The sequence below is a fragment of the Oncorhynchus kisutch genome, linkage group LG11, assembly GCF_002021735.2.
Source record: "Oncorhynchus kisutch isolate 150728-3 linkage group LG11, Okis_V2, whole genome shotgun sequence".
Taxonomy (NCBI): domain Eukaryota; kingdom Metazoa; phylum Chordata; class Actinopteri; order Salmoniformes; family Salmonidae; genus Oncorhynchus; species Oncorhynchus kisutch.
The window spans coordinates 15,651,267-15,675,226 of NC_034184.2; the positions used below are offsets into that span (position 1 = coordinate 15,651,267).

The window sequence follows — 23,960 nt, forward strand, 5'->3', positions numbered from 1 at the left end:
CATGAATAGGCTAAAAAGCATAATTTTGCAATTCGATTGTTTTTCTTCTCCCAGACAATTGATCAAAAATCTCTGAAACTGGAAACACTTATCTCCCTCACTAGCTTTAAGCACCAACTGTCAGAGCAGCTCACAGATTACTGCACCTGTACATAGCCCACCTATAATTTAGCCCAAACAACTACCTCTTTCCCAACTGTATTTAATTTTTATTTATTTATTTATTTTGCTCCTTTGCACCCCATTATTTTTTATTTCTACTTTGCACATTCTTCCATTGCAAAACTACCATTCCAGTATTTTACTTGCTATATTGTATTTACTTTGCCATCATGGCCTTTTTTGCCCTTACCTCCCTTCTCACCTCATTTGCTCACATTGTATATAGACTTGTTTATACTGCATTATTGACTGTATGTTTGTTTTTACTCCATGTGTAACTCTGTGTCGTTTTATCTGTCGAACTGCTTTGCTTTATCTTGGCCAGGTCGCAATTGTAAATGAGAACTTGTTCTCAACTTGCCTACCTGGTTAAATAAAGGTAAAATATATATATTTTTTTTTTTTAAATCAGCAGCAATTTTATTTATTGGCTTTACATTAAGAAAATATGTAATCGGCTAAAAGCCGGCTAACAGAAACCCTGGTGTGTGTGTATACTAAGCATCATTTACCAAGAGCAGAGATGACAATGCCCAGTGTGACCAGGGACTTGTTGATGTTGGCTCCTTCCTTCAGCCTGGCACCGGTGGCGCATGTGGCGTCAGCCCTCTCACTGCCCGCCAAATCTACCAGGTGGATCTTACTCACCATCTCACATGGCAGCTCTGCATCAAAACGAGCCTGGAGATGGGTACATACACTCAGAGCTGTTATCCATGGGAATGAAGGGAGGGAGAGAAGGATCCAAAGCAAACCATCCATTTAACAGAGGGGAACTAACAATCAATACTGTGCTACTTAACATATATAGCTGGATGTGGCTCAAAGCAAACATGCTCAATACTAATATTGGACAAATTTACTCAATAAATGGACTAACTGGCTCTTGAGGGATGGTCTTCAGTTGCACCCTAAGGCTAGAAAATAATGTATTTACAAAATCAAGTGTCAACCACACACACCACTTGATAAGAAGGTTATAAGCATGGTTGTGGGTTCAATTCCCTACAGGGATCACACAGTGACACAGAGAAACATTTTTATGACTCAATGTACAGTAAGATGTTTTGGATAAAAGTAGCATATTGTTATTTTAATCAAAATAGATGTACTGAACACTTGGTCACTAACAGTGTGTGTGTACCTGTGTGAAGTTGATGGTGAAGATGGCATGCGAGCGGCTGCTAACATCGTTCATGCCCGTGCTCGACGTGGTGCGTTTGGCTTTCCCAGCATGCAATAGCTTCTCTATATCCCTGTAGTTCTGAACCAGGTGCTTCGACAGGTCTGTACACACACCCCAAGGAGAGTCACACCTAACACATCACATATGCTGACATGCTCAGATCCTGTTAGCCACTATGACCTGTGAGTTGGTTAGCATCATGTCTGTCTACGGCCCATACCAGTAGGAGAATCTCACTAGAGAAAGGAGCCTTGTCAACATAGAACTATACCCTTTCCAGACTTACGGAAAGTGCCGCCTTGAAAGCACCTCGGCTACGACATGTTTGTTTGTCTGCAAAGGTACACTACAGCTTTTTAAATGCCTGCCATGAAACCTCTGGAGATTGTTTCGAAGCGCCACTGAACAGCCATTTTACTTGTCTGTAAAGGAATGCCGCTTCTGGGACTTAACGTCCATCACCAGAACTGTCAATTAAATAATCTCCAGCTGCCAGCACTCAGACCACTCTCCTAAAAAAAAGGATGCTAAAGTTCATTAAATACTGTGACTTAACAAGACATTTAGTAGAAATAAAACATCTAGCTACCATACCATAAAAAATGACACTGCAGTAAAATCAGCAATTTCTAATGTGGTCAGGGAAACATATAAAACATTCTACGCCAGAGCAGAGTTCTACTGTCTGAAAAAGTACAGATGTTTCTGATGCAGAACTTTTTTTAAATTCTCTTAAAGGTTATCAATTGTTGCTATCGACACATCACTGTACCGGCATTCAGTCTGTAACGGGTAATATAATGAATAGAATGGTCTTGGTATCTATAACCCTGCTAATTTGACTGGTAAAGTCATGGGGAAACTCGTAATGGCTGCCTGGTATTGTGGTGCAATCATTTCCATGGCATTTTGGAATGTTCTATCAACTGATGCTGGATTGCCATGGTAATTTAGAATGGAATGTATTTTTGCAGTGTCAGTTGAGTTGACTCAACAAATCACAGCACAAATTGAAGTGTACACTTTCAGCTTTTACCTCCTATACTCAAAATGGCTGCCAGTCCACCCATTATGCCATCATTGTCTTGACTGGAGATGCCATCTCTATTCATTGTATTTATATGCTTGTCAACATCAAGATTATATCACTGGTCTGTTCTTAATCAATGCGGTAGTATGGTTGTGAGAGAGGAAGTCTTACCCTCCACATACGGCCCATCCTTGGGGTGTTCTCTGACCTTGAGTCCTGACCCGTTCTCTGGGCTGCTCTTAGTCGTGAGAAGATCCTGCACACGCTCGTTATAGATCTCCAGGTAACTAACAGAAGAACACATTGAACATTTTCACGTCACCATCGTCGGGCTGCAGAACAATCTACCGCAAGCTTCCTTCAGTAGCTAAATGCTCTAAAGAGGTTTGCTATTTGTGGTTTAAACTACTAGTCTTCATTCCACTATCACACCTCAGAGAATTACATCAGTCTGAAGACGTTAGAAAGCTACTCCATTTCCTGATGTCTGTCACACTGACATGGCTGCTTTCATTCAACCATAAGAATAATATCAACATAACTTATCACTAGATCCAAATCATCCACTGACATAAATGGTATTTTCAAGCTCATTTTCAGCTCACAGTTAGCGAATTACCCAATTAAACCATGTCAGAAAAACACATTAAAATCCATGATTTTTCTCATCGATTGTTGTACTGACAGAGATTAAAGAGACACTAACTTCAGAGAAAATCATATTCACAGCCTGAACAGAGACTCTGTTCATTTGTTAGAGAGAGGAAATGACAGTGAATGTTATTGCTCAGTTGTTTGGAAAACTCGAGTCAACGACCTGCCTACTTTAATGCTCACAATGATTTCTCTGTGAGCACACAAATGAAAGCTGAAACAACTTCCACCTGAATACATTTGAAAACGCCTAGATGATATTTATTGAATTACAATAGTTCTCACAACCCATTTATTCTGACAGTGGCTGGGGAAATGTTTTTATTTAGTCAAAAGCAAAAATAATTATTACTGACAGGAGAGACGTTAAATTACAGCGTTTCTTTATGCTCATTGGCATAGACATACTGCATGCACTCTGTACTCCTCAATCATTCACAATGGGCAGAAGTCTATTAAGGCAGAAGCTTAAGGCTTGCCAGTCAGGTCAGCTACTGTAGCAATTAGCTCAGCTAGCCTTTCCTATGAGGATTGACAGTCAGGTCAGCTACTATAGCCATTAGCTCAGCTAGCCTTTCCTATGCGGATTGGCAGTCAGGTCAGCTAGCACTTCTCTATGGGGTTTGGCAATTAATTCAGCTAGCGGATAGCTAGCTATTATCCCTCAGACATCCAGTTGGGGCATCCTCCACATATTGTTCTTATCTGCACTACTGGCTAAAAAGTCTAGTCAAGTAAACGAAGCAAAAACCAACAGAGATGGCCGCACATGGTCCATTCCTCACTTGTCAGGTAATTAGTTAATTGTTAGAGAGGAGCTTAATTAATATGCCCTCCAGCCAAGACCATTCGACCATGGTGTCTGCCAGACGTATTTAAACTGCTACTGGTCCCCCAGAGGAAATCTGTACCTTGTAGCCATCTCTTGCGTCGCCATAAAAATGTTCCGTGACAGCATCCTGGTTGTTGTTGTTTGTTGCTCAGCAGTGCTGACTCTTACCTGACCTCTGTGCGGAAGGAGGCCCCATCCCCCTGGCTCTTCTCTGATATCTGACAGAACAGGCCTTCACAGATCCGTGGAATCAGACCAAAATCTCCCTGCAACAGTAGAAAGTATGACAGAGGACTTACATTTATATTTGCTAAACATACATACTGTAATTATATAATACCCTTCAGAATTATTTACATTTATTATAAATGAAAACTGTATTTGATTAACCTTAGTACTATCCCTGTTCACCATTAGAGGCTATGTGGTAAAACGTTTCCTATATTCCATCTCCTCTTCTGTCCTGTACACACAGACTCATCCATTCAGGCAACTGCTTTAACAGCCTACAAATACCAACTAGCCAGCCAGCCAGGGCATCTAATGTGGAGTTAGCGTCACTGAGGCGTAACAGCACGTCGGTCCACTCTGATTTGTGATGTCCTGTCCTTGTTTCTAATTAGCACACACTGCAGATAGTGAATAATGTTATTAACAACCCTGTATGATTATCCTACATGTTGACAGCAGCTCTGCATGGTGCCGTTGACCTTGTATAAAAGTCTCCTGGTGGTTAGACAAGCAGAAAACTCATTAGCCTCAGACAGTCTGACTTGTGTACTGAGTGTTTCCTATGCTGTGCAAGGAGGAGAGAGAGATCTGGGAGAGAGACTAAAGGGACGGGACTCAGACAGCTCCACTCATCACATTTTCTGATTAGTGGAGAGTAACAAATCACATTTTATGTCACATGAGCTGAATTCAACAGGTGCAGGCCTTAGTGACATGCTTACTTACAAGCCCTTAACCAACAATGCTTTAAGAGGAGGAAAAAAAGTTACATTGAAAATAAGAGTAACAAATAATTAAACAGCAGCAGTAAAATAACAATAGTGATGCTTTATACAGGGGGTACCGGTACAGAGTCAATGTGCGGGGGCACCGGTTAGTAATATGTACATTTAGGTAGAGTTAAAGTGACTATGCATAGCAAATAAACAGAGTAGCAGCAGCGTAAGAGGGGTCTGGGTAGCCGTTTGATTAGCCATTGAGGAGTCTTATGGCTTGGGGTAGAAGCAATTTAGAAGCATCTTGGACCTAGATGTGGCACTCTGGTACCACTTGCCATGCAGTAGCAGAGAGAACAGTCCATGACAAGGGTGGCTGGAGTCTTTGACAATTTCTAGGGTCTTCCTCGGACACAGCCTGGTATAGAGGTCCTGGATGGCAGGAAGCTTGGCCCCAGTAAGATACTGAGCCGTACATACTACCCTCTGTAGTGTCGTGCAGTCAGAGGCTGAGAAGTTGCCATACCAGGCAGTGATGCAACCGGTCAAGATGCTCTCGATGGTGCAGCTATAAAACGTTTTGAGGATCTCGGGGCCCATGCCATATCTTTTCAGTCTCCTGGGGGGGGAATATGCTTTGCCGTGCCCTCTTCACAACTGTCATGGTGTGTTTGGACCATGATAGTTTGTTGGTGATGTGGACACCAAGGAACCTGAAGCTCTCAACATGCGCAACTACAGCCCCGTCGATGAGAATGGGGACATGCCTCCCGGGTGGCGCAGTGGTTAAGGGCGCTGTACTGCAGCGCCAGCTGTGCCATCAGAGTCCCTGGGTTCGCGCCCAGGCTCTGTCGTAACCGACCGGGAGGTCCGTGGGGCAACGCACAATTGGCCTAGCGTCGTCCGGGTTAGGGAGGGCTTGGTCGGTAGGGATGTCCTTGTCTCATCGCGCACCAGCGACTCCTGTGGCAGGCTGGGCGCAGTGCGCGCTAACCAAGGTTGCCAGGTGCACGGTGTATCCTCCGACACATTGGTGCGGCTGGCTTCCGGGTTGGATGCGCGCTGTGTTAAGAAGCAGTGCGGCTGGTTGGGTTGTGTATCGGAGGACGCATGGCTTTCAACCTTCGTCTCCCCCGAGCCCGTACGGGAGTTGCAGCGATGAGACAAGATAGTAGCTACTACAACAATTGGATACCACGAAATTGGGGAGAAAAAGTGGGTAAAATTTAAAAAAGAGAATGGGGACATGCTCGGTCCTCCTTTTCCTGTATTCCACAATCATCTCCTTTGTCTTGACCACGATGAGAGGGAGAGGTTGTTGTCCTGGCACCACACAGCCAGGTCTCTGACCTCCTCCCTATAGGATGTCTCATCGTTGTTGGCTATCAAGCCTACCACTGCCTGGCCATGCAGTCATGAGTGAACAGGAAGTACAGGAGGGGACTGAGCGCACACACCCCTGAGGTGGCCCCGTGTTGAGGATCAGCGTGGCGTATGTGTTCTTGCTTACTCTCACCACCTGTGGGCGGCCTGTCAGGAAGTCCAGGATCCAGTTGCAGAGAGAGATATTTAAAAAATGGATACAATTGGTTCATTCAGGAAGAAAGTGTTTTTAAATTAGGAAAATTGGAACTTAAGGGTTTCTTACAGAATTGACTGAATTGAAATGGAATAATTGAAGGCAACACTACATAGAACTGCATATTATTTAATAGGATCTCTGTGGCAAACACTAACTCAACAAACAGCTCTGTGACCGGAGTGAATCAACAATAGTGCATATTATCATGGCTTCTCAAAAGTGACTTACTGGGATTCCCATCATGGTATGAGACTTCCCTGATCCCGTTTGTCCATAGGCGAAAACACAGGCGTTATAACCATCAAACGCTGCCTCCAGGACATCACAGCCCAAGTCTTTAAACACCTGCAATGACACAGAAACATCATAGTGCAAGTCCTTAAACACCTGCAACTATATGCGCTGACCAACTGGCAAGTGTCTTCGCTGACATATTCAACCTCTCCCTGTCGGAGTCTGTAATACCAAAATGTTTCAAGCAGTCCACCATAGTCCTGTGCCCAAGAACACTAAGGTAACCTGCCTACAGTGGCTTGCGAAAGTATTCACCCCCTTGGAAATGTTCCTATTTTGTTGCCTTACATCCTGGAATGAAAATAGATTTTTGGAGGGTGGTATCATTTGATTTACACAACATGCCTACCACTTTGAAGATGCAACAGTTCTCTTGTGAAACAAGACACAAAAAAAAATGAAAATTGAACATCCATAACTATTCACCCCCCTCCCCCAAGCCCAAAAGTCAATACTTTGTAGAGTCACCTTTTACAGCTGCAAGTATCTTGGGGTATGTCTCTATAAGCTTCGAACATCTAGCCAGTGGGATTTTTTCCCATTCTTCAAGGCAAAACTGCTCCAGCTCCTTCAAGTTGGATGGGTTACACTGGTGTAAAGCAATCTTTAAGTCATACCACAGATTCTCAGTTGGATTGAAGTCTGGGCTTTGACTAGGCCATTCCAAGACTTTTAAATGTTTCCCCTTAAACCATGTTGCTTTAGCAATATGCTTAGGGTCATTGCCCTGCTGGAAGGTGAACCTCTCTCCCAGTCTCAAATCTCTAGAAGACAAACAGGTTTCCCTCAAGAATTTCCTTGTATTTAGCGTCCATCATTCCTTCAATTCTGACCAGTTTTCCAGTCCCTGCCGATGAAAAACATCCCCACAGCATTAGAGGTCGACCATACCGATTAATTAGGCCCGATTTCACATTTTCATAACAATCGGTAAATCGTCAAATTATATTGCATTCCACAAGGAAACTGTGGCAGGCTGACCACCCGTTATGCGAGCGCAGCAAGGAGCCAAGGCAAGTTGCTAGCTAGCATTACACTTATCTTATTTTAAAAAAAAACTATTTTAACAATCACTAATTAACCTAGTAATATCATCAACCATAGCTTGTCCTGTGTTGCATATAATCAATGCAGTGCCTGTTAATTTAACAGCGAATCACAGGCTACTTCACCAAACGGGTGATGTTTTGACAAAAGAGCATTCGTTGCACTAATGTACCTAACCATAAACAATGGTTTTCTTAAAATCAATACACAGAAGTATATTTATTTAAACCTGTATATTTAGTTAAGAAATTCATGTTAGCAAGCAATATGAACTAGGTAAATTGTGTCACTTCTCTTGCGTTCATTGCATGCAGAGTCAGGGTATTTGCAACGGTTTGGGCAGTCTGGATCATTGCGAAACAATTTGCCAGAATTTTACATAATTATGACATACATTGCACAACCTTCAATGTTAAGAGCAATATTTAGACTTAAGGTTGCCACCGGTTCGATAAAACACGGAACGGTTCCGTATTTCACTGAAAGAATAAACATTTTGTTTTCAAAATGATAGTTTCTGGATTTGACCATATTAATAACCAAAGGCACGTATTTCTGTGTTTATTATATTAAGTCTATGATTTGATATAGTAGTGACTGAGCAGTGGTAGGCAGCAGCAGGCTCGTAAGCATTCAATCAAACTTTACTGCGTTTGCCAACAGCTCTTAGCAATGCTTGATTCACAAGCTGTTCATGACTTCAAGCCTATCAACTCCTGAGATTAGGCTGGCACTACTAGTGCCAATTAGAACATCCAATAGTCAAAGGTATATTTTTTATATTTTTATATTTTTTACCTTTATTTAACCAGGTAGGCAAGTTGAGAACACCTTTATTTAACCAGGTAGGCTAGTTGAGAACACCTTTATTTAACCAGGTAGGCAAGTTGAGAACAAGTTCTCATTTACAATTGCGACCTGGCCAAGATAAAGCAAAGCAGTTCGACAGATAAAACGACACAGAGTTACACATGGAGTAAAAACAAACATACAGTCAATAATGCAGTATAAACAAGTCTATATACAATGTGAGCAAATGAGGTGAGGAGGGAGGTAAAGGCAAAAAAGGCCATGATGGCAAAGTAAATACAATATAGCAAGTAAAATACTGGAATGGTAGTTTTGCAATGGAAGAATGTGCAAAGTAGAAATAAAAATAATGGGGTGCAAAGGAGCAAAATAAATAAATAAATTAAAATTAAATACAGTTGGGAAAGAGGTAGTTGTTTGGGCTAAATTATAGGTGGGCTATGTACAGGTGCAGTAATCTGTGAGCTGCTCTGACAGTTGGTGCTTAAAGCTAGTGAGGGAGATAAGTGTTTCCAGTTTCAGAGATTTTTGTAGTTCGTTCCAGTCATTGGCAGCAGAGAACTGGAAGGAGAGGCGGCCAAAGAAAGAATTGGTTTTGGGGGTGACTAGAGAGATATACCTGCTGGAGCGTGTGCTACAGGTGGGAGATGCTATGGTGACCAGCGAGCTGAGATAAGGGGGGACTTTACCTAGCAGGGTCTTGTAGATGACATGGAGCCAGTGGGTTTGGCGACGAGTATGAAGCGAGGGCCAGCCAACGAGAGCGTACAGGTCACAATGGTGGGTAGTATATGGGGCTTTGGTGATAAAACGGATTGCACTGTGATAGACTGCATCCAATTTGTTGAGTAGGGTATTGGAGGCTATTTTGTAAATGACATCGCCAAAGTCGAGGATTGGTAGGATGGTCAGTTTTACAAGGGTATGTTTGGCAGCATGAGTGAAGGATGCTTTGTTGCGAAATAGGAAGCCAATTCTAGATTTAACTTTGGATTGGAGATGTTTGATATGGGTCTGGAAGGAGAGTTTACAGTCTAACCAGACACCTAAGTATTTGTAGTTGTCCACGTATTCTAAGTCAGAGCCGTCCAGAGTAGTGATGTTGGACAGGCGGGTAGGTGCAGGTAGCGATCGGTTGAAGAGCATGCATTTAGTTTTACTTGTATTTAAGAGCAATTGGAGGCCACGGAAGGAGAGTTGTATGGCATTGAAGCTTGCCTGGAGGGTTGTTAACACAGTGTCCAAAGAAGGGCCGGAAGTATACAGAATGGTGTCGTCTGCGTAGAGGTGGATCAGGGACTCACCAGCAGCAAGAGCGACCTCATTGATGTATACAGAGAAGAGAGTCGGTCCAAGAATTGAACCCTGTGGCACCCCCATAGAGACTGCCAGAGGTCCGGACAGCAGACCCTCCGATTTGACACACTGAACTCTATCAGAGAAGTAGTTGGTGAACCAGGCGAGGCAATCATTTGAGAAACCAAGGCTGTCGAGTCTGCCGATGAGGATATGGTGATTGACAGAGTCGAAAGCCTTGGCCAGATCAATGAATACGGCTGCACAGTAATGTTTCTTATCGATGGCGGTTAAGATATCGTTTAGGACCTTGAGCGTGGCTGAGGTGCACCCATGACCAGCTCTGAAACCAGATTGCATAGCAGAGAAGGTATGGTGAGATTCGAAATGGTCGGTAATCTGTTTGTTGACTTGGCTTTCGAAGACCTTAGAAAGGCACGGTAGGATAGATATAGGTCTGTAGCAGTTTGGGTCAAGAGTGTCCCCCCCTTTGAAGAGGGGGATGACCGCAGCTGCTTTCCAATCTTTGGGAATCTCAGACGACACAAAAGAGAGGTTGAACAGGCTAGTAATAGGGGTGGCAACAATTTCGGCAGATAATTTTTAGAAAGAAAGGGTCCAGAATGTCTAGCCCGGCTGATTTGTAGGGGTCCAGATTTTGCAGCTCTTTCAGAACATCAGCTGAATGGATTTGGGAGAAGGAGAAATGGGGAAGGCTTGGGCGAGTTGCTGTTGGGGGTGCAGTGCTGTTGTCCGGGGTGGGAGTAGCCAGGTGGAAAGCATGGCCAGCCGTAGAAAAATGCTTATTGAAATTCTCAATTATGGTGGATTTATCAGTGGTGACAGTGTTTCCTATCTTCAGTGCAGTGGGCAGCTGGGAGGAGGTGTTCTTATTCTCCATGGACTTTAAAGTGTCCCAGAACTTTGAGTTAGTGTTGCAGGAAGCAAATTTCTGCTTGAAAAAGCTAGCCTTGGCTTTTCTAACTGCGTGTGTATAATGGTTTCTAGCTTCCCTGAACAGCTGCATATCACGGGGGCTGTTCGATGCTAAATGCAGAACGCCATAGGATGTTTTTGTGTTGGTTAAGGGCAGTCAGGTCTGGGGAGAACCAAGGGCTATATCTGTTCCTGGTTCTAAATTTCTTGAATGGGGCATGTTTATTTAAGATGGTTAGGAAGGCATTTAAAAAAAATATGCAGGCATCCTCTACTGACGGGATGAGATCAATATCCTTCCAGGATACCCCGGCCAGGTCGATTAGAAAGGCCTGCTCGCTGAAGTGTTTCAGGGAGCGTTTTACAGTGATGAGTGGAGGTCGTTTGACCGCTGACCCATTACGGATGCAGGCAATGAGGCAGTGATCGCTGAGATCTTGGTTGAAGACAGCAGAGGTGTATTTAGAGGGGAAGTTGGTTAGGATGATATCTATGAGGGTGCCCGTGTTTAAGGCTTTGGGGAGGTACCTGGTAGGTTCATTGATAATTTGTGTGAGATTGAGGGCATCAAGTTTAGATTGTAGGATGGCTGGGGTGTTAAGCATGTTCCAGTTTAGGTCGCCTACTAGCAGCACGAACTCTGAAGATAGATGGGGGGCAATCAGTTCACATATGGTGTCCAGAGCACAGCTGGGGCAGAGGGTGGTCTATAGCAGGCGGCAACGGTGAGAGACTTGTTTTTAGAGAGGTGGATTTTTAAAAGTAGAAGTTCAAATTGTTTGGGTACAGACCTGGATAGTAGGACAGAACTCTGCAGGCTATCTTTGCAGTAGATTGCAACACCGCCCACTTTGGCAGTTCTATCTTGTCTGAAAATGTTGTAGTTTGGAATTAAAATGTCTGAATTTTTGGTGGTCTTCCTAAGCCAGGATTCAGACACAGCTAGAACATCCGGGTTGGCAGAGTGTGCTAAAGCAGTGAATAGAACAAACTTAGGGAGGAGGCTTCTAATGTTAACATGCATGAAACCAAGGCTATTACGGTTACATGAAATACATATAGAGAGAAATAGTCGACGCGTCATAATTCCTATAATAACTACAACCTAAAACTTCTTAACTGGGAATATTGAACCACCAGCTTTCATGGTCTGAACAAGTAACTTAAACGTTAGCTTTTTACATGGCACATATTGCACTTACTTCGTTCTCCAATACTGTGTTTTTCCATTATTTAAACCAAATTAAGCATGTTTCATTATTTAACACTAAATTGATTTTATTTATGTATTATATTAACAAGTGTTCATTGTTCATTCAGTATTGTTGCAATTGTCATTATTACAAATATCTCAAATAAAAATTGGCCGATTAATCGGTATCGGCTTTGAAAAATCGGAATCCGTCAACCTCTACACAGCATGATGCTGCCACCACCATGCTTCACTGTGGGTATGGTGTCCTCGGGATGAGGTGGTGATGGGTTTACGCCAGACATAGCATTTTCCTTGATGGCCAAAAAGCTACATTTTAGTCTCATCTGACCAGAGTACATTCTTCCATATGTTTGGAGAGTCTCCCACATGCCAAAGACCAAACGTGTTTGCTTATATATTTCTTTAAGCAATGGATTTTTTCTGGCCACTCTTCCGTAAAGCCCAGCACTGTGGAGTGTACAGCTTAAAGTGGTCCTATGGACAGATACTCCAATCTCTGCTGTGGAGCTTTGCAGCTCCTTCAGGGTTATCTTTGGTCTCTTTGTTGCCTCTCCGATCAATGCCCTCCTTGCCTGGTCCATGAGTTTTGGTGGGCGGCCCGCTCTTGGCAGGTTTGTTGTGGTGCAATAGTCTTTCCATTTTTTAATAATGGATTTAAATGGTGCTTCATGGGATGTTCCAAGTTTCTGATATTTTTTTAGAACTCAACCCTGATCTGTACTTCTCCACAACTTAGTCCCTGACCTGTTTGGAGAGCTCCTTGGTCTTCATGGTGCCCCTTGCTTTGTGGTGTTGCAGTCTCTGGGGCCTTTCAGAACAGGTGTGTGTATATACACAGAGATCATGTGGCACTTAAATAAAGTCCACCTGTGTGCAATCTAACTAATGATGTGACTTCTGAAGGTAATTGGTTGCACCAGATCTTATTTAGTGGCTTCGTAACAAAGGGGGTGAATACATGTACATGCACCCCTTTTCCATTTTTTTTTAAACAAGTTATTTTTTTCATTTCACCAATTTGGACTATTTTGTGTATGTCAATTACATGAAATCCAAATAAAAATCCATTTAAATACAGGTTGTAATGCAACAAAATAGGAAAAAGACTGACCCGTAGCACAAACATCTGTAGCCATGAAGTGCTTTGAAAGGTTGGTCATGGCTCATATCAACACCATTGTCCCAGAAACACTAGACCCACTCCAATTTGCATACCGTCCCAACAGATCCACAGATGATGCAATCTCTATTGCACTCCACACTGCTCTTTCCCACCTGGACAAAGGGAACACCTCTTTGAGAATGCCATTCATTGACTACATACAGCTCAGCGTTCAATACCATAGTGCACTCAAAGCTCATCACTAAGCTAAGGACCCTGGGACTAAACACCTCCCTCTGCAACTGGATCCTGGACTTCCTGACGGGCCACCCCCAGGCTGTAAGATTAAGTAACACATCCGGCATGCTGATTCTCAATCAATCAAATGTATTTGTAAAGCCCTTCTTACATCAGCTGATGTCACAAGGTGCTGTACAGAAACCCAGCCTAAAACCCCAAACAGCAAGCAATGCAGGTGTAGAAGCACGTTGGCTAGGAAAAACTCCCTAGAAAGGCCAGAAGCTAGGAAGAAACCTAGAGAGGAACCAGGCACCAGGGCCCCCTCAGGGGTGCGTGCTCAGTCCGCTCCTGTACTCCCTGTGCACTCATGACCGCATGGCCAGGCACGACTCCAACACCATCATCAAGTTTGCCGATGACACAACAGACCTGATCACAGACGAGACAGCCTATAGGGAGGAGGTCAGAGACCTGGCAGTGTGGTGCCAGGACAACAACCTCTCCCTCATCATGGTCAAGACAAATGAGACGATTGTGGACTACAGGAAAAGGAGGACCAAGCACGCCCCCATTTTCATCGATGTGGCTATAGTGGAGCTTCAAGTTCCTTGGTGTCCACATCACCAACAAAATAACATGATCCAAGCACACCAAGACAATCATGATGAGGGCACTGTTACATACTAATTCAGAGTAAAAACTCAACTGACACTATGAAACCTTAACCAAGTTTATTCTTCCCAGAGGATCAATACAGCTGCATTAGACAAAGACATTGTTCACACAAGTACTGATATTTAACCCTAGTCTCCTCCTACACATCTGAACAAACATTGTGTCTTTACTGCTAGGCAGGACAAAGTAATACGGCCATAAACGTACTTCTCCCTTACCCCCCCTTCATCACTAATCCATGGCTCTCTCCCCTTATCAATGTCTGCCACATGTGATCGCTTCCATGCACTCAATATTTCAATAGGATACCTGATATAATGCAAACATTACCCTCTCAGAACCCAACAGCACGACAAAACCTATTCCCCCTCAGAAGACTGAAAAGATTTTGCATGGGTCCTCAGATCCTCAAAAGGTTCTACAGCTGCACCATCGAGAGCATCCTGAATGGTTGCTTTTCTGCCTGGTATGGCAACTGCTCAGCCTCCAACTGCAAGGCACTACAGAGGGTAGTGCGTACGGCCCAGTACATCACTTGGAGTCAAGCTTCCTGCCATCCAGGACCTCTATACCAGGTCGTGTCCGAGGAAGGCCCTAAAAATTGTCAGATTCTAGCCACCCTAGTCAAAGACTGTTCTCTCTGCTACCACATGGCTAGCGGTACCGGAGCGCCAAGTCTAGGTCTTCTAAACAGCTAAACAAGCCACAAGACTTCTGAACATCTAATCAAATGGCTACCCAGACTTTTTGCACTACCCTATCTTTAATTATTTGTTATTTTATTATTTTTTTAGGGCATTTTATTTACCCATTGTATTCAGCGCATATGACAACATTTGATTTGATTTTGATTTGGTTTTAGGAACAGAGTATGCAATGGTTCGGGACAGGTTCACAAGAGTTGGTCTTACTTCAACATGTATAGTATTATATACAGCCTCAGACAGTGCATGGTGTACAAAACACTGGCATCTTAGTAGACAGTGGTGAGAGAGGAGCATAGAGGTGTCCTATATGTAATTATATGGGGTGCAACAGTGATGGGGGTGGTTGAAGAGGGCCCTGGGGGTGAGAGTAAGAGTTGAAATAGGGGTTAAGCCTGAAGCATGTGTGAAAACAGGGTGAGTTCAGTCAGTATCTGAGGGTTCTGCTCTAGAGTACAAAGAGCTTGAAGAACATCACTGCAGGACTCAAGTCTGGAGCTGAAGATAAGAGATGTACAGCCTCTTCTAGATGTAGAAAAGAGAACACACACCACAGAGTATAGCTAATGAAGTTGTAACCAACAGCTTACCACATGGCTTGAGATTGGCTGCAGGTTTAGATGTGTGTGTGTGTGTGTGTGTGTGTTCTATACCTTCTCCTGAGGCACAAAGTTGGGGCTTCCGACATCCGTAGAATCGTAGGAGAAATCATAGGAGAATGACTGTCTGCCTCTGTCCTTCAGCCCAGTGCCAGGGGTGCCTTTGTAAAGGTGCTACAAGCATAATAGATTACATTAATTTATAAAACAGGAGGGGTATTGTTATTTTAGTCATTGTGCAACATGTCATCCTCATTCTAGAGCCTTTAGTTGTTCCTGATATTTGTACAAAAATGTCTCTTAAACATTGTTTGTTCTTTGAATATATAAAAAGATATGTAGTATTGACATTAATCAATAATTCACCTTTTTGTTGCAATCTATAGAAGTGGTGCTCCCCTCCATGTGGATAATGACCTTCGCAGACACTTCCTTTTCTCTGTGAAATTAATGTAGAATTATGAGCAGTTTACTTGAAGTCAGTCAGGCTGTTTTATGTAGAAAACTGAATACAATGCCCAATGTAGGCCTACAGCCAATTGATTGTGAGTGCCTTGATAAATACAGTCAGTGTCGCGATGATAATTTACTTGAATCAGAAATCCCCCTCTTATCAGGTAATTAGATTTTGAACTGTGCAGTTATTCTTTGAAAAATCACCATTGGACTTCAACATTTTGTGTGAATCATGACTATATCAAAACATATAGAGCCTTCATTCATATGCGGAGTCATATCTAGCCCATATAGACACCAACTACATTTAGCCCCTATTGACGATAGTATCTTCTGGCCGGGGGAGTTTTGTTAAGAGCCCCAACGCTTGTTCAAAATGTTTACACCCTTCGCTTGCGGTTTGGAAACATATGCATGTTCTATATCAGCGAGAAATCATTTTATTTTAAAACACGGTTATATTACTACACACCTTTATAGTCCAAGCACCTTAAATGTTCTATTTAGGGGAGAATTGGCTGTGGCAGCCAAATACTTCATCTAAACGTCAATCAATTCTCAATTGCAATATTGTTCTAGAAACATACAGCCCCCTCTTTTTCAGTGACAACACATTTGTGTATTCCTATTGCACACAGGTGTTCGTAGTCGCAGATGATTAGCACAGATAGTAGACTCTGCTCTGTTTTCCATAAACAAGCTATGGCTGTGTGGGAACCCTAACCCTATAAAGAGTAACATTAGGCTTCTTTAGTCCATTAAAGGGCTAAGTCATATGACAAACAAAAAATACTGATATGTCAACATGACATATCAACATGACTGTACATATCCCAGTGGTTAGAGCGTTGGACTAGTAACCGAAAGGTTGCAAGATTGAATCCCTGAGCTGACAAGATACAAATCTGTCGTTCTGCCCCTGAACAAGGCAGTTAACCCACTGTTCCTAGGCCATCATTGAAAATAAGAATTTGTTCTTAACTGACTTGCCTAGTTAAATAAAAGGTAAAAAAAATTATAATAAAGTCCTAGTTGAAAAAGGAGATATGAGTTTGGGAAAGCCTGTGATAGTACATTAAATCAGTTACACAGTTTAAATCAATTATTTGAGTTTTTACCCAAAGCCAACCTTTAAAGTGATTGTCCAATGTTTGCAAATGTCTGTGACATATGACCTATAATTAATGACAAGTGAAATCGTATGTTAAAAAGCAGCTTTTCTGTGTTGATAGTGTGGAAGCACCCCAACAACAGAATGGTGCAGGTGTATACTAGTCATTAAACATATTAAGGTGAGTAGACTGCTGATTGGCCAGACATCATCCTCTGAGGAAATCACAAGCATGTTTTAAACGGGCTATTTGAGGTGGAGTTTTTGGAAGTGTTTCTTCTAGAACGTATGCCTTGGCCACAAATACCACTATAGGATGAGTCAACAACATTATTTGGGTAGGAGTTAACAGAATATGAACATATGAGATAGTAACTGAACGGTTACTTTAAAACTGCAACATTTTTACTTTCCACTTATACTGTTTTCAAAATGCCGCTCCATGTACACAAGAGAAGAATAATAAGTAATGTCAAACTGTGTAGAAGTGCTGGAAATACTGTTAATTAACGTTGCCATATAGTGCGTATTGACTGACTCCATCAGTATACAGACCTCTTGATCAAGGGTCTTACACGGACAGCCACACGCACTGACGCCATGGCACTTTCGTCCAAGTCACCTGAGAACTGCACCGTGTCAGTCACATACGTAGCTACAATCCGTTAACTTTGAAATGGCAACATACTGATTCACTTTTAATAGCTGTGGGGAAACTTACTCGTTTGCAGGCCTCTTCCAATAGTTTACTTCTCAGAACGGACTGATATCAACTTGATTAATTGCGCGATGCAGCTACTGCAACTGTGCTTGTCCCCGTCTGCACAGACTCGCCGCTAGGTGGCTCTACCTGATTTGAGTTCATAGGATTTGGGCTCCAGTCTTCCACGGGCATGTCAAGAAGATATTCCGACACAGATAGAACAACGAGACAGATATTTAACCGGATGTATAAATGTGAAGCATCCGCTTGGCGTTTCCACTCACTACCTTTATATGGTGGCTAGAGAAGGCCCAGTGTCCAGTGGGATAAGATGGAGTGAGATGTTTTGTGGACGAAATCCTGGCAAATGTTCTCATCGATGAAACATTTGATCTCAACAGTTTTCTGCTCCCAAAGCTATAATTTATTACGAACAGAGTGGACTAAGTTTTGTAGTCTTTACCCTTTGCCATAGGTTTAAAAAATTGTGTTTATCGCATACGCGCATTTTAGAGTAGGCGTTCCCTAAAGCCAAATACATGCTAGAACGCTGCAATAGGATCTCGCTAGCCAGGTTACGCTTGCTCGTGCTTGGCTCTGTCCCCTTCATTGTTCTGCCTACTATGACTAATTTGTTCCCATTGAAAACAACAGGCTGTGGATAGCCAGGCTCAGCAAGGGAAGATTCTGCAAATGGAAAAGCTTAATGGGAAAAGCAATGTACCTCAAATCACATTTTATTTGTCACATGCGCTGAATACAATAGGTCTTACAGTGAAATGCTTACCTGGTGCTTATGCTATGTTGAGCGGAGTCATCAATGGGGTCACAATATCTATGTCCATAGATGATATTAAAGAAAATGTACACATAGGATTCCTTAGTTTCAATGTTTGACAATTTGTCCCATGACTTTGAGTAAAGCCAGAGTTTCTATGTATGTGGAGGGAATAAGTTAGCCCTAAATATTTCTAAAACTAAAAGCATTGCGTTTGAAACAAAACACTCACTAAACCCTAAACCTCAACTATATATTGTAATAAATAATGTGGAAATTGAGCAAGTTGAGATGACTAAACTGCTTGGAGTAACACTAGATTCTAAACTGTCATGGTCAAAACATATTGACGCAGTCGTAGCTAAGATGGGGAGAAGTCTGTCTATAATAAAGCGATGCTCTGCCTTCTTAACAACACTATCAACAAGGCAGGTCCTACAGGCCCTAGTTTTGTCAAACCTCGACTACTGTTCAGTCATGTGGTCAGGTGCCACAAAAAGGGACTTAGGAATATTGCAATTGGCTCAGAACAGTGCAGCACGGCTGGCCCTTGGATGTACACAGAGAGCTAATATTAATAATATGCATGTCAATCTCTCCTGGCTGAAAGTGGAGGAGAGATTGACTTCATCACTACTTTTATTTATGAGAGGTATTGACATGTTGAATGCACAGAGCTGTCTGTCTAAACTGCTGGTACACAGCTCGGACACCCATGCATACCCCACAAGACATGCCACAAGAGGTCTCTTCACAGTCCCCAAGTCCAGAACAGACTATGAGAGGCACACCGTACTACATAGAGCCATGACTACATGGAACTCTAGTCCACATCAAGTAACTGATGCAAAAATATCTTATGGAACAGCGGGGACTGTGAAGCAAAACAAACATTGGCACAGACACATGCATATACACACACACACATACACACACACACGAAAACATACGCACTATACATACACATGGATTTAGTACTGTAGATATGTGGTAATGGTGGAGTAGGGGCCTGGGGCACACAGTGTGTTGTGAAATCTGTGAATGTATTGTGTTTTAAAATTGTATAAACTTCCTTCATTTTGCTGGACCCCAGGAAGAGTAGCTGCTCCTTTGGTAGAACTACAGTGCGGACTGATGGAGCTTACATGGATGTTCCTGGAGTAGCAACTGTAGTCAGTGCTTCTACTGGTCTTGGCATGGTTTTGAGGCCTGCTGATAAAATCTTGAACTCATGAATGTGCAGTGTCAAATGACACTTTGATCATTAATAAAGTTGACTTCATAGCTTTAATTGGTAAGGTTATCAATACGACTCGGTTGTGGAAAGCAGAAATGCCAGGATGAAGGTTATTGTGGAGATGGCAAAAGAGATTGTGGGCAACATACGTTACTGTTGAAATGGCTGCTGACATGCTGAACACTCCTAAGGGTGGATTTTCTTCAGCATAATATAGATCAAGTTTAATGGGGTTGGGGAGTTTTTTGGGGGAGAGACTGTGGTAGAAGTTAGTAGGGATTTATTTTGGTTTAGAATTTTCATGGTAGAATAGAATTGGGCAGATCATGATTGATCGGACATTCAAGCACAGTAGGTGACGGCATGCACTTTAAACATTTATTTGCAGCCATGATATCATAGAAGAAGAAAAAGAAGAAGTGCTGTGGTCTGTCTTGGGTTAGTTATAAACACCTTTGATCCCAAAAAAGATTTGAGTTTTGAAACTGCAGTCAAAGTGCAGTAACTGCAGTCGACTATGGTATTTTGGACGCAGTATTTGTCGCATACTGCAGTTATACTACACTCTGTCTGCAATCTTTTTTCGTAATGGAGCTTTTGTCAAATTAAAGTCAGATTTGACTTTTCACAGCAGGTTAAGAGAACTTAGGGAGTAGGTTGTGATAATACATGTAGCAGGTTTAAGAGAATTAGGTAAATGTTTAGAAAAGGTTTAGGGTTAGTTAAAATCCCCCCAAATTCTACTTTTGACGTTCATTTGACTAAAGCTGGATCCCTTAAGATTCCAGTTTTTTTGTGATGCTCGTCGTTTGGTGCAACGCAGACAGGGTGGCGTGAGTGGTGAAAAAGAAGAATTAGTCTGTCCTTTTCAGTTTTGATGTTGAGTCTTTGCCTGACATACTGATGGTAGGATATATAAGTTATCCCGTGCAAGCTTTTGTGCCAAATACATTACTTTGTTACAGGTGTCAAGCTTATGGGCATGTCACAGCAGTATGTAGGGAGGTTCCTAGGTGTGAGAAGTGTGCAGAAGGGCATGAGACAAAGGAATGTGTAGCACTGGGGAAAGTAGTGGTATGTGTTAATTGTAGGGGTGTCCATGGGGCTGTGGATCTAAAATGTCTGGTCAAGAGAGGCAGGTTGAGGTTTCCAGGGTTAGAGGAGTGCAGAAGTTGATGAAGCCTTAAGTAGAACTAAATAGATTTAAATAGTGGAGTAGGTTGGTAGGTTTAGATGGTAGGGTATTTTTTTTTTTTAAAGACTCAAGTGAAGTATAAGGGAGTTTTACTCCAGTGTAGTAGGTGGCGGAAATGCTAAATGTATTTGATGCCAACCGCCGTTGAACCTCAAATAAGAAGAAGAAGGAGCTGGATCCCTTCTAGCAATGACCGGTTTCCATTCGTCTTCCCATGATGCAACGCACTGAGTGGAATTTTTCAAAACGAGTCAGCGATGGCGGAACAAACAAACAGGGAGGTGGTCACCGGGAGCGTAGAGACAACGAATACATTAACAAATGATCACAACCTCCGATCAAAAATGTGTCTCCCAACTTCGCAAGGAAAAGGGATCAACATACACATTAAATCCGACACCAAATGTTACGTTGCGAGCCGGACAAAAGACTTCTCAGACGAACAATCAGCTACGGAAACCTCGGGGCGACTATCCCAGGAAACACCGACAACAACAAGCAAATGTAACACACCAAACAGCTCAAAGTCAGATGAGATTAACTCCAAAGATATCGTAGTAACCACGGAAAATAAGGAAAACTACATCTCCTGTGTTTCTGATGTTGGTCTGTCTCTCTTCTATTCCTATTCACTTGCGCATGATGTTCACGTGTTGCTATTCGTAGGTAGCTACAGTACTTGTAGCTACGATATCTCTCTGTGTCCATGATAAATGTATCATACGTCAGTCAGCCAGGTCATACGCATGATATGTCAGGAGATCAATACTTTGAAACAGCTGTAGAAATGTTTTTTTTGTAGTAAAATAAGCTTATTGAACCAACAACGCATATGACAGCCTAGTCTCTGACTGGTTGCCTGCCACCATGGTGGCTGTCATTAGTCTCGGAAACCCAGAACCTATCTCCTAAAAAGTAATTTAACAGTGTGTTATTTGACAGTGATCTGCTCAAATTCTGAGGTGGACCTATCAGATGATTCTATTGTGTTCTATCCACAGATCCGTCATCTGCAGGCAGTACCTGTCAGGTTATCACCGAGACAAGTAGCACAGCCACCACTCTCCCCCCCCTGACCCCCTCCAAGCAGGCTGAGGCTGTCGATGCAGAGACGCTACGGAGGGCCAGGGAGGAGGGCCGTGTGGAGGTAATGTTCCCAGGTTTGGTCACACAGGAGGGCTGCTGCCGCTTCGTCAGTGAGATACTGAAGTGTATCCTTTACCAAAGACAACAGCTGCCCATGACCTATGACCAGCTGGTTTACTCTCAGAAGAGACAGCAAGCTGCCATGCAGGTGAGTGCTGGGCAGTGATGCTTCCGACGGTCTTAACCATGTTTCTCTCACTACTTATTTAACATCAATGACTGTTTTCCCTATTTGTCTTTCTTTGATTCCTTTTTTCATCTCTTCTCACCACCTTCTCAAAATGCATTGGAGAAGGTCGGAGGGGATGAACCCTGGGAACCTCCTGCAATACAGATTTATTCCAACCGAATAAATACTGGCTGCTATAATAGCCCTACTCCTAGCAGTGTTGTCTAGGATCTATGAGTTGCTGTTTGACCCCAGGCCCTCTCTCTTCCTCTTTCCCCCAGAATGAGGAGGCAGTGGCCTGGAGGCCCGGTCAGTCCACTGCAGAAGGCCTGGACTGGAGGAGATGCCAGCGTACCCTCCAAGACCTTGAGCAGGTGCTACAACAACTGGAAGTTCTCTTCTCCCTCTCCCTGGTCCCCCGTGTGCTCCTCCTGCTCGGCGGCTCCCTCCTCCTTCCCAAGGAGCTGTACGAAGTCAACATGGAGGATGTGATACTAGCCACCGGTGACCGGAGCCTACGCGTCTCCTCGTGTCTGCGCCAAGTCTTTCGCACGCTCTTCGTGGCCGACCTGTTGTCTGACGCTAAACCTGTCCGGCTCACAGCCACGACGGTCATGGTTCTGGCCCACAGGGACTGTGGCGTGGGGTGGTTCCGGCCCAAGCTGGATTTCAAGGTCCCCACACGGGTGAAGAGCCAGGTTATTTCTCTGTCTTGTGACCCCAGTCGTGTCTCTGGGTCTGGGGCGTCTGAGGGAGGAGGGCAGATTGCCTGGCAGGACTATGTGTGGTTTCAGGCCCCCTTGACTATCAAAGGCTTCAGCAAGTGACATACAAGGTACAAGGAAGGTACTCTAACCCACAGCCATAGTATAGTATGAGATGAGACAAGGTCCTGTATTCAGAATCTGAAAGTAAGAGTGCTAATCTAGGATCAGGTCCCCCCGTCTATATAATCCTACTCTTACTGATCTGAAGGCAAAACTGGGCCCGTCTTTATGAAGTGTCTCCGAGTAGGAGTGCTTATCTAGGTTCAGTTTGACCTTTTGGATCACAATGACTAACATTATATGGACTAGGGCACATGATCCTAGATCAGCTGTGAATATGGACCTGTGTAAACGCAGCCCAAGTGTTGACTGAGCGGATTTACACATTTGCCATACCTTTCTCTCTCTCAGGGACCCCTGTCTCTCTGGCTGCGTTTACACAGGCAGTCCAATTCTGATCTTGTTTTCACTAATTGGTCTTTTGACCAATCAGATCAGCTCTGAAAAAGATCTCATGTGAAGTTTAAAAATGGTCAATTGTGCTGCCTGTGTAAACACAGCATATGTAACCCTTAGCCTAGTCCAGGGACTGTGTTTTTATTACAATTCATATGAAAAACTTTCGGGATCTGTACAGAATGATTTTTAATGAATTATGTTGTCTTTTAGCTGTGTATTTACTTTTAGCTTGGCTATGTGCTGTAATGAAAGCAGTGTTGGTGCTTTACTGTGTATAATATAGCCTTCTAAAAAAAATTATGGACAGTATGCCTACTTTTCATCTGGTTGAGACGCAACACTGGTTGTACCTGTACTGTACATTGACGTGTCTTGGTTTTCAATTGCTTAAAAATGGAGGTCTGAAACAATATTTTGTAAATATACAGTGTGTATGTCAGTTTTAGCATGATCACTAAATTATTTCAGATTCATTTGAATTGTACACATCTGCAGCTAAAAGCTGAATTCTAGTATACATCCCAGGACTGGACTTAAGCTGTGTCCGGGTTATTCTGGGAAACCAGCCCCACCAATATTAGACACTACAAAAGACTTAACAAGCCAGACATTACAGGGTTGTCACAA

The 23,960-nt window shown here is 43.0% G+C and overlaps 2 protein-coding genes across 7 annotated transcripts in view; one reads left to right on the forward strand and one right to left on the reverse strand.

Moving 5' to 3' along the window:
* Positions 1 to 17,849, reverse strand: part of LOC109899950 (uncharacterized) — a 68,024-nt gene extending 50,175 nt beyond the window's left edge. For 2 of the 5 annotated variants that reach the window (XM_031835359.1, XM_031835357.1), the window contains exons 1-9: positions 17,601 to 17,849; positions 17,435 to 17,508; positions 15,679 to 15,751; positions 15,367 to 15,486; positions 6,622 to 6,738; positions 4,033 to 4,130; positions 2,550 to 2,665; positions 1,307 to 1,449; positions 675 to 843 (exon numbers count right to left, since the gene is read on the reverse strand). In XM_031835359.1, the coding sequence (XP_031691219.1) occupies positions 675 to 843; positions 1,307 to 1,449; positions 2,550 to 2,665; positions 4,033 to 4,130; positions 6,622 to 6,738; positions 15,367 to 15,486; positions 15,679 to 15,751; positions 17,435 to 17,481 (883 nt within the window). In that variant the 5' untranslated portion in view covers positions 17,482 to 17,508; positions 17,601 to 17,849. The remainder of the gene's footprint in view (positions 1 to 674; positions 844 to 1,306; positions 1,450 to 2,549; positions 2,666 to 4,032; positions 4,131 to 6,621; positions 6,739 to 15,366; positions 15,487 to 15,678; positions 15,752 to 17,434; positions 17,509 to 17,600) is intronic. The other 3 variants (XM_031835358.1, XM_031835360.1, XM_031835361.1) reach the window with 3 other exon arrangements.
* A 3,114-nt stretch (positions 17,850 to 20,963) lies between these two features.
* On the forward strand, positions 20,964 to 23,772 carry mad2l1bp (MAD2L1 binding protein). Of its 2 annotated transcripts, none has more exons than XM_020495624.2 (3): positions 20,964 to 21,398; positions 21,794 to 22,086; positions 22,389 to 23,772. In XM_020495624.2, exons 1-3 carry the CDS (start codon positions 21,050 to 21,052, stop codon positions 22,932 to 22,934), a joined length of 1,188 nt encoding a protein of 395 aa, XP_020351213.1. In that variant the 5' UTR covers positions 20,964 to 21,049; the 3' UTR covers positions 22,935 to 23,772. The 2 variants fall into 2 exon arrangements, with proteins under 2 accessions (XP_020351213.1, XP_020351214.1); XM_020495625.2 differs by having other exon boundaries at positions 20,964 to 21,296.
* The last annotated feature ends 188 nt before the right edge of the window (positions 23,773 to 23,960 follow it).

Bases quoted from the DNA above. Each gene is read 5' to 3' on its own strand.
- mad2l1bp (XM_020495624.2), top strand. From the start codon at position 21,050: ATGGCGGAACAAACAAACAGGGAGGTGGTCACCGGGAGCGTAGAGACA. The intron at 21,399-21,793 runs GTCTGTCTCTCT...TTCTATCCACAG, and splicing joins CTCCTGTGTTTCTGATGTTG to ATCCGTCATCTGCAGGCAGT. The intron at 22,087-22,388 runs GTGAGTGCTGGG...TCTTTCCCCCAG, and splicing joins GACAGCAAGCTGCCATGCAG to AATGAGGAGGCAGTGGCCTG.